Genomic DNA, 10600 nt, shown 5'->3' on the forward strand with positions numbered 1-10600 from the left:
CTGAGAAATTAAACACTTCACCAAAGCTATTCTGAGGCATAGACACAGAGACCTTGGTTTTGGAGTTTGATGCTTACAATTTAGCCTTCTTTTGAAGCTCTGCAGGAACATAAACCAATGAGCAAGGAAAGAAATGCAACCCCGAGAAGTGCATGCTAATCAGTCCTCACCTGGTCATTTTATTTACAGGTTCAAAATAGCTCCATTTACTGGAGGTCACCCAGAAGAAGCAATCTCCCTGCAGTACGTTTGCCATGGGACCCTGGTACAGTTCCTAGACCAGCCTTAGTGCTTGCAGGAAACTGACCCAGTGCAGCTCCCTTGTGCAGTACGCCCCCACGCAATCCTGTCTGGTTACTCACTGCATTTAGCATGTCAGACAGTAATTCCTTTGTAACACACTGTGGTTGAAAAGATGGACACAGATGTGCTGTAGATACCAGTTACATCAATAGCAGCTGTCAGAGCCAAGCACTCCTCCATTGACTGTGCCCATCATCAGTGCTCTCAGGGATGGGTACCCACTTGCACAGGATGGAAAGGATGAGCAATGCCCCCAGGTACATGTACTTGCTTTGTTACTCAGCCAACAAAGACAAAGCAGACAGCACAGGAAGGGCAAGATTGACTCTAAAAATCTGGGTCCCCTGAGGTAGCAGGAAAGCAGCCGCTCCCCAAGCAAAGAGACAGCTTTGACAGGAGGCCTATTAGCCCCAGATAGTTTCACTGTCATAGTCACAAAGGGCAGCTGTGCCTAAAAAGGGACTAAAATGGTGGTTCCAGGCTCATTGTCCCTCAGTGAATTTCAACTCCAGTATGCTCAGAAGCTCCATCACTTCCTGCAGAGAACTTTTCCCTCTGTGCTCCCCCCCAGGATCTGGAACAGTCTACCTGTCCCCCTCTGCCTCCTTGCAAATCTCACCTAGAAGCCTGGTTTACCTCTGCTTCTTACTCCCTTCTGCTTGGCAGCCTCTGTAACTCTGTTATGTATTTTCTAGAACATACCATTCTTTAACTATTTATTTCTATTTACTTCTGTAATTTATTAAACTTGTAGAGCCCTCTGGGACATGTTACTATCCAACTGCTATAAACCATTGTAACAAGCAGGGCAGTGACAGCTGGTAACTCGTCTGTCCTCAGAAAATGATTTATACTTTAATTAAGTAACTCCACTTATAAATAAGCCTTTCCTATAGTATTGTACAATAATACAGTAAGAAGGGGAGCGGCACTGAACCCTTTATAAAAATTTCCTTGGCAGTTTTTTAAAAGAATTCAAGAACCTCCCAGGTTTGCAGCAGGACTTTGAAATTTGGCAGGGGACTGGTCCTGGAGTCAGGGAGGTGCCTTTTGCTGGTCCAGGAAAATCTTTTCAGATGTCAAAAATGACCATTTCCCACCTGTGTTTTGCTCAGCAGAGTTTGCTGGAGGCAGGCTGTTAAATCCCTGACCATTCTATCTGGACTGTACCTGTGCCCAAGCCTCTAGCTTCAGCATGACACACAGAGAACCGACAGTGCAGCTTCTTCTTAACGGTCTTTGGCCTCGAGGAAGGCACGCTGGGCTAGGAGCAAAGACGCCATGAGTTCTAAACACATATCTTCCGCTAACTGACGTTAAACTCTCTGGGCCTGCCATAAACCTTATTGCTGAACGAAGTCCCATAGCAGACATCGAGGTTACGCAAACTGGGACTAGAACCCAGTACTTGACACTGGTGTAACCACTCAGGAACACTGCCTCAAAAAAAGAAGCAGCAGTCAAATGTCTGAGCTGGGCTATGCTGCCTGTAAGATGTTCCTAAGCTCTGTACCCTGCTGTTGCAGTGTGTTAATCATCCCCCCCTCCAATCGCTAATCCACAGATGATAACCGCCTACTCTGGGGCTCAGTAACGTGACCGGGTTCGTGTACGTGGTAGAGGTCAGTGCTGCGAGGCTGAAAGTTCAGGAATGTTACCCTGCCGCTGACAGAAAAGGGGGGCGTCACAGTTGCACGGAACAGAATTTGTTTTTTTTCCTTAAGCAATGTTAGAAGGACGTTAGTAAGGCTGCAAAGTCAAGCACTCCAAAGTTAGGCAATGCCAGCTTTACAATTGCCTGTGCAACCTGAATTCAGCTCCCTGGTGCATACGCATTAGGAATCAGTCTTTAATCACGAGCACACACCCCTGCCTCGGTCAGTCACAGGATGGCCCTGGCGCTAGGGATGCATCGGGTTATGTACTGAAGGCGGCTGTTGGCTGGGGGCCCCTGCCTTGTTTGTTGCAGAACTTGGTGTGTACTCTTGTGTGTACTATTAGCACTGGGATTGGGCAGGTGGAGGCCGGCTCCAAAATGAAGGCCTGTCCCCTCAGCTAAAAGGGCGGAACCACTGAGCCCGGGCTACCACTGATTTCTGGGGGCAACAACAGAGAGGCTCAGGAGTGGGGTCAAAGTTGAATAACAAGGAAGCCGGAGAGGTGGCACCAAGCAGCGAGCCCCAGACAGCGCCCGCTGCTCAAAGGCATTTAGGGCATCCCTGCAGGCTGTCTAGAGTAACTTTGGCTCAGAGGCGTGACTGTACAAGGGACTGGAAATAGGCCCCTGCCCCCCCAGTGGCAGAGCACCCCTTGGTCCAGCTTCCTCCTTCGGCAGTGATGGAGGGCCGTCTTGGCCAGCACCAGGATAGGGTGACCAGATGTCCCAATAAAATCAGGACTGTCCTGATATTTAACTCTTTGTCCCGCATCCCAACCGATGTATGATTGGGACACCATTTGTCCCGATATTTTAGGGTTGCCAGGCGGCCAGTTGGTGTGGGGCTGGCAGGCTCCCTACCCAGCTCCGCACAGCTCCCCGGAAGTGATGACATCTCCCTCTGGCTCCTAGGCGCAGGGATGGCCAGGTGGCTCTGTGTGCTGCCCCTGCCTTGAGCGCCAGCTCCGCAGCTCCCACTGGCCAGCAACCGTGGCCAATGGGACCTGCGGGGGTGGTGCCTCCAGGTGAGGCAGCACGTACAGCTGCCTAGCCGTGCCTCTGCCTAGGACCCAGAGGGAGATGTCATCACTTCTGGGGAGCCGCCTGAGGTAATCTTTCCCCCCCTCGCCCCCCCCGAGCCCACACCCTGCACCCCAGCCTGAGTCCCCTCCTGCACTCAAACTCTTTCCTGGAGTCAGCACCCTAAACCCCCTCCCATGCCCCAAACCCCTGCCCCAGCCCTGAGACCCCCCCCCTTGCAGTGGGCGCCAGGGCTGTGTGCCCTTGACCTGCGGCAGGGGGCTGGAGCCAGGGCCATGCATGCCCGACCTGCGGCAGGAGCTGGAGCCCCCGACCTGCGGCTTGCATGGGTGGCCGGGGCTGGAACCCAGGCCGTGTGCCTCCCTCCCGCATGGCTCCGGTGGGAGCTGTGAGCCTGTGGCTGCCCCACCATGTCTCCTGATATTTCACTCTTGCGATCTGGTCACCCTACGCCAGAAGGAGGTTGACAAGGCGGTCCTGCAGCTTTGTGGGGCTAGGGATGGGGTGCATGAGGAAAGCGGGGGAAAGTGCAGCCAGAACCTCAGTAAGAGGTTCTCGAGGAGCCGGAAGAGGGGCTGCAGCCTGGGCGCCGGGGTCGTCCTCTCGCTGCAAAAGAGGCAGGTGTTGGGAGTTCGTAAACCACGCCAGCTACGTGTCCATTCTCAGGGCTCTGGGAAGAAGCTGCCAATGAATATCCCCCGTGGGCTGTGGGACCAGAGCGGAGTACAGACTGGCCCACTGGGTTCTTTGCCCTCCTCAGGTGGCAGCAGGTCCCGCCCCCTGGTATTGGGGCAGGACAGAAGGGCGAGGAAGTGGATGATGTGAATCTCAAGCATGTAAACACGTTTCCTGGGCACAAGCCATAGGCAAACTGGCTGGATATCATACAGATGGCTCACAGGGTGGCCGGCGATGCTCATGGGGCAGGGGCCTGACAATAAGGTCTGGAGGGTTGGAAGGTGTGTAGTGAATGAGGCAGGGGGTTGCAGGAAGAGAAAAGACAGTCTCGTGGCTAAGGCTGCTGCCCTGGAGAACTGGTTTCCGTCCCTACCTCTGCCACAGACTGCCTGCGTGAGGCTGGGCAAGTCACTTGCGCCAAACACGTCACAGGAGGTCGCTCACTGGGCGTTCCTCATTTTCGGTTCCTCATTGTGAGACGGGCCAGGGCTACGATTTACAGAACCGCTGAGCACTCACAGCTGTAACTCGGGCCAGTGGGAGCTCTGGATGCTCACAGCTCCTTCCCCCACCCAGTCAGATTGACCCCACAGCCCTTCCGCCCCAGAGCCTGACCCCATAGATCCCTGAAGCCAGCCTGAGCCTGCAGCTCCTCCTCTTCTCCCCAGCCTGACCCCATAGCACCACGTGGGCAGCCTGGCTACACAGCTGCTCCCCTCCCCCACCGCCTGACCCCACAACACTCCCTTTGTCACAGCCCCCCCGGCAGCCAGCGGGCTCGCCCCAGCCCCTCCTGACCCCACCCTCACTGCTCACTGCCTGTCCCTGCTCTCCCCACCTGGTATTTATTTCCAATAGGCAGAGGCTGCTCACTGCCAGGATGGGGTGTTAGGCTTCACCTTCCCGGCCCACCATACTTCCTCCCTCCTCCATTTCCCAGCTGCACCCCCCGCTTGTCTTTTTTCCTTCTTCGGTGTCAGCCCCACTCATCTCACAGCCCCTTAGCGACACACAAACTTTGAAGACCTCACCAGCAGCAAGACACGCGCTGGGACGTCCAAGCAAACCCCAGCCCCACAGTGACCTGTCCCTTCCCCGTTATCCCTCCAGCAGTGTCTGGAGGGAGAGGGGAGGTGAAATGCCCCTTTGGGTGTATGTTTGTATAGGGTTACACTAGCTGGGGTTTGGGGAACCGGTGAGGAAAACACATCAGATCCATGACACTTCTACTTGTCCCAGAGAGACCCAATTTAGACAAAAAGCACCTCAGACGTTTGGGCGGGGGTGGATGGGTGGTGGCGGGGGGGCGGGAAATCTTCTCTGCCTGGCTTGCAGACAACTGTCAGGGTGATCTGAAACACACCAGGGCTCTGGCAGGGGGCTGGGGAAAGTCAAGATTACTAATGGTAGGACAGAAAGTAATAGCAAAAAATAGCTGGCTGGCAGGAAAGACGGGCTAATGAGAACACTCTAGATACATTCCAGCGGAGGGGAACCAAAAAATGTAATCTACGTCTGCACTCTGATTAGTTATGGCCAAATAAGTCAGGCTGTGTCCTGTGCCTAAGTGCTGCTACAGGGAGAGGAGACAGCCCAAGGTTTTCGCAGCCCTCTCGCTTCTCCTCAGGGGGGAAAAACCAGGACGTTTCTTGGAAAGAGCCTGAAGCTCTCCTTTCAGGAGGAATCGCAGGGCTACGTTGCAGCTGCCCGGCCTAAGGATTGCAGGACCAAGGAGACACTGACTTGCTCTTCAAAGGGCTGGGGCGGATCGGCAGTTAAACCTCCACAATACTTTGCCTCCAGCTGTGCTAGTGGTTAGTTCCTGGTTACACACTAGCCATTGGGCAGGTCCAGGACGGTTAGGACAAGTGCATGGCGGCGAACATGGGTCCTGCTGTCTTGCGGGAGGTGCTCACCCATACCACAAATACAGCATAACTCCCCCCGGTGACGGGGATAAAAGAGCTTCCATGGTCCTGTGTAAGCCCCGCTGCTTCAGCGTGAATCTGAAACACGCCAGGGTCCCGTCTTCACCGTGCCCAGGGGCTGTGCGCTGACCGGAGATACAAAGGCAAAACCAAATGATTCCCAGGCCAGTGTTATCTGCCCCTTCTGGGAGGTAGTTAATCCCCTAGAACATGAGGCCAGATTCTGCTTCCCTATCCTTCTCCTGCAATGTAAAGGGGCCAGAACAACTCCTTGGAGAATTTCCCCAGCACTGGGGCAGTGTTGGATCAGCACACAGCACCCTACACGGTTACCACGGTTTTGGGGTCTCTCTGGGTGTGGGCCGGGATATAAGGACAGATGGATCTGGGGTTCCGGGAGTGCGGCCATGGCACTCTGTGCTCCGGCTGCACAGAGGCTGATAGGCAGCGATGGAGGGCTGCGGTAAAGGAGAGCTGGACGGTGCACGCTCCATGCCGACCCCTGAAGCAGCCATGACTTTGGGAAGTGCAAAGTTGGCCTAAAGCCACCTTAGCTCACCTGTCCTGGGCTGAGCCTTCTGGCCATGGCTCCTGCGAGGTCAGCAGAGAACCTGGCCCACGGGTTCTACAAAAAGGGTACAAGGAATATCGGTGCATTCCAAGAACGCCATGTGTGCGTGCCCCTCCGCAGAGCCATGGCGATGGAAAAGGCCTTGGGTTCCCCCCTCGAGCCCACCTCCTGGCCAGTGCAGGGGCTAGTGCAGTCTAGCTGGCATGGTTTACAGTGTCGGGTTAACCCGCTGGGCCTGTCTGATGTCGGAGCACGCCAGCTCCCACAGCAGAGTGGTCTCTGCTTACTCCCCATTCGTCCACGTACTCCTTGCTGTTGGGATGCGGGGCCAGAGGTCACCCTGACCATTCACTGACCATCTTCACTGCGGACCTGGGCAGGTCTCAGCAGCGGCTGACGGGCGACACGTGCCGCGTTGGAGAGAGAAACTAACCCCACGCCCGGGGGGGCTGAGCGTTGGCGGTTTTGAGGGGACAGATTTGGACACCTCTCTCGAGGGGGAATGTTCCTGAGGTGGTTTAGTGGGTAGAACTCAGAGAGAGCAGGGCCCTGGACAAGCCCAGAGAGGCAGCCCAGAGCTGACCGTCTGACCAGGCCGACAAGGGCACGGGCAGCTCTAACTCTCCAGCACAGCGTGCTGGGCGACAGCTGCACGGGCATGGCACCGGTACCACTCCAGCGGGGAGGGTTTGGGAGACTAGAGGCCAGGTTTGCAGGGAGACTGATGCCTCCACCCGGCAGCCCCGGCAGAGTTGTGATCAAGCCTGGGAGATGACGCCCCACAAGAAGCGCTGTCCACTGAAGACCAGATTGGCAGCATCCCCCCCATGACTCCTAATTGGCCCAGGAGCACTAGCTAGCCACGGAAGCAGTCCCAGGACACTGTCTGTGCAAAACGGCAGTACCTGGCCTGCTGCTACACCACACCCCACTCTGGCACCCTTCTCTGGCTCTGACCCCTTGCTCAACCCCCAACTTCAGACTCTGGCTCTGACCCTGGGCCTGATTCCTGGCTTCCTGCTCCCAAAACTAGAGCTAACTCCTGGTCCTATCCACGAGGCCAGGCCACCCACATCCCAGGAGCGACCTGTTGCACAGACTACCTCAAACCCCTCTCTGGACAATGGCCCAATAGTAGAATGGAGGGGGCAGGCCTCCTACTGCCTAGCACACCCCAGGGGTGCCAGGTTGGGTATTAATTGACTGAGCTGCCACACTTCCTCCCTTGTGACCACTCGCCTTCAGCTCAGATGACTGCTCAGCTCCTAATGGTGCACGTCATTTACCTCCATGGCCGCATCACTTCAGATTGAGGACCACCCTGCACTTCTGGCGCAAGACCCTCCGGTTACTAGATGTCCATGGCTATGCCTCCTCGGCATATCACCCCTAGATGGATGGCCAGAGAAGGTGAATCAAGTATCAGAGCACTATCTATGATGTTTCATTAACTAACACCAAGAGGACTGGTCCACCCTCCCGCCCTCTTTTGAATTTGTGTACAATAATACCAACCATGCCTCGATTGGGCAGAGCCCCTTTTTTGCCAACTACAGGTTCCAGCCTCAGTTTCACCCCATGCTACCAATGGCTTCCCAAAACCCACCAGCAGCCAAGTGGGTTCAGCAGATCCTTACATTCAGGAAGAGTTGAGGGGTCACCCCAAGGATGCTAAGGCGGCCTATAAATGGTACGCACACCACTGGAGACAGAAGGGGCTGACCTTCCCAGTAGACCAAAAGGTTTGGATATCTGCCAAAATCTCCACACAAACAGGCCATCACACAACCTAGATCATCAGTTCCTTGCACCTTACCGAAACTGCAAGAAAATCAATCCCATTCCTTTCAAGCTCACTTGTGTAGATCTCTCAGAATGCTTCCCGTCTTTCACATTTCCCTCTTAAGGCCCTACACAGAAAACCTGTTCCCTGACTGGATGTAGGTACCACCCCCACAGAAAATATGTAGTCCGTGGATATTGGATTCCAAATTGAAAGAGAGAGGTTGTGGTACCTCGTGAATTGGGAAGGCTAACACCCCAAAGAGCAGGCCTTGGAACCCCAAATAATGTCCATGCCCCAAACCGGTAGAGAGTTTTCACAGGAACCATCCAGCCAAGACTGGTCCAGTGATGCTCATGAGGAGTGGGGGGTGAAGTGAGGATCATGGGGGCTAGAACCCAGGTCTGCAGAGTCCGAGCAACCACCACTTCCACACCACCATCCAGCCACCATAGCAGAGCTGTGAGCAATGCACTATAAACCCTGGGAGACTAAACACCACAGGAAGTGCTGCTCACAGAAGACCTAAATGGCAGCATCCCTATGACCTCTGATTAGCCCAGGAGCACTATTTAAAGGAGGAGGGAGCTCCCGGAAGCTGTCTGTTTGCTGCTTAAATGCACATTAAAGCAAACATACACTCCTTTGTTCAAGACAGGCCTATTTGACCAGTTGGAAGCTCTGAGAGTTTTGAACGTGCACCCCTAACATCATACAGAGGAATCTTATACCTTCACATATAATGTGGTCACACACATTTTATGAGGACAATATTGATCAGCAAATGATGAGTTTTCAAATGATACCCTTACAAGGCATACCTTGTACAAAGTTTATTACAATAGTGTGTAGGGTGTGAGCACAGGGGTGTGTTCTGTCACGGTCATCAACTGCCCTGTAACCCTGTGTGCCTTAAAATGCTGACAAGCTTACACTGAGTGTGTGAGATCAGCTGCCCTGCCCCATAGGCTCTGACTCCAGCAGCTTGCTGGTTACACTCCAGCCACACTCTGGCTTCCCCCATCCTTGGTTATACCTGGCAAGATCACCCCAACACCCCCAGTCCTGAATTTTCCCCAAGCCATGTGCTCTGCAATGTCCAGCCCTCTCCTGGGCCATTCAGAGCAATAATGTTTGTTTGCTCCTCTACCAAGATAAACTGCCCAACTGATCACTGTAACTGGCGTTAACGATCACTTCCATTCCAGCACAGCAGTGGGCTGGTTCACATTAAAAGTAAAAGAAGTTTATTAACAAGAGGAGATAGGATTTTAAGTAAGCTCAAGTACAGAGTTAGAAGTGGTTGCAAGCAACTCAAAGCGAAAAACGCTTTCTAAAGGTTAAGACTGAACACCACACCAGTCTTGGTTCAAGGTAAGACTTTTATCACACTTACCTTCCAGTGAGATGGCTGACCACTCCCTTGGTCAGGATCCCCCATGAAGTCCAGTAGTGCTCGGTTCCTTTGTTTTCTTAGACCCGCTGGGTTTCTCTGCCCCTCTCCTTTAGAGTCCAGTGACCCTTTGAAATGAATTCCGCTGAAGGATACCCCCTCCAACATAAAGTTCATTCAAACTGCGAGGAAGGAGCCGTGGAGTCTAGTGGTGAAGGAGGCTCCCTGCTGTTTTCTTCTCCCACTGGTGTTTGCTAAAATGCAAATTGATCTGTTCCTGCAGTTTCCTCCCCCTGCTGTGATGTTGATTCGTTATCTCCTCACCTTAGCTTGATGGTTTTGTTTACCTTTTATGTAAATTGCATTTCCATGGCCTCTGAATGTATCTTGGAAGTACTTTCAAGGTGGCAGAACCATACTCCTTTGTCTAGGATGGGGTAACGTCTGCCCTGCCTGTCAGACACACTTTAAGAATGTAATTCCCAATAGGTTTGTAATTTTGAATTTGTCCTCTGTCCCCACTCCGTGTAATAATACTAATGATCTGTATGTTAATAGCTTTCCATGTATAGCTTGCACAACACCTTCTAGGTACAGGTTATGACATTAGTGAGTTGGGGTACACTGACCTTGTGAACAGCTAGGACTCACTACCAGACACCCATGAGTGCCTTGTCCTCCTGCACTGAGATGCTGTTAGGGTGACAGAGTGGTTGGTGTGTGGCCCATCCCCTGTCCTATCGTGGCTCTCCTCCCTCCCTCATGGTTCTGCTGCACCTCCCCACCAAGCAGCTCACTCAGTGGTTTTTGCAGCTCAGCTTTGTTGTTTGGAACATAGGAAGTGCAGTGATGCCCCCTGCAGAGGCCTGTAGATGTGGGGTGGGGCATCCCAGAGACAGCAGCATAGTGGGGTGCCCAGCTGTATATCTCACTCTGCCCAGAACCCAAGGCCAGAGTGAGAGGGGAGGGATGGGACTCAGCAAAGGTCAGAGCTAGTTGGTGGGTATGTGGCTTGGGGGCACTGAGAAGCGCCCAGCCCTGTCAGAGTGGGTGGGGTGTTCTGCAGGGAATGAGTTCTCTGGGAGAATGCAGGAAGTTGGTACCACAAGAGCCAGCCAGGCAGGTGCTGGGAGCTGACAGGACGAAGGCACACTGGCTGCAAGAGGCACAGGAAAGGCCAGGCCGGAGCTCTCCATAGGAACCATGGAGGCAGGAGATGCCTGTAGGACGTGGGTGCCCCTTCAGG

At 53.8% G+C, this 10600-nt stretch overlaps 1 protein-coding gene across 1 annotated transcript in view; it reads right to left on the minus strand.

Moving 5' to 3' along the window:
* Nucleotides 1-9531, minus strand: part of RBPMS (RNA binding protein, mRNA processing factor) — a 174419-nt gene extending 164888 nt beyond the window's left edge. The window contains exon 1 of the mRNA XM_077814332.1: nucleotides 9358-9531. Coding sequence (XP_077670458.1) covers nucleotides 9358-9531 — 174 coding nt within the window. The remainder of the gene's footprint in view (nucleotides 1-9357) is intronic.
* Nucleotides 9532-10600: the final 1069 nt, after the last annotated feature.

This window comes from Eretmochelys imbricata, chromosome 4 (genome assembly GCF_965152235.1).
Source record: "Eretmochelys imbricata isolate rEreImb1 chromosome 4, rEreImb1.hap1, whole genome shotgun sequence".
NCBI classification, from domain to species: Eukaryota; Metazoa; Chordata; order Testudines; family Cheloniidae; genus Eretmochelys; species Eretmochelys imbricata.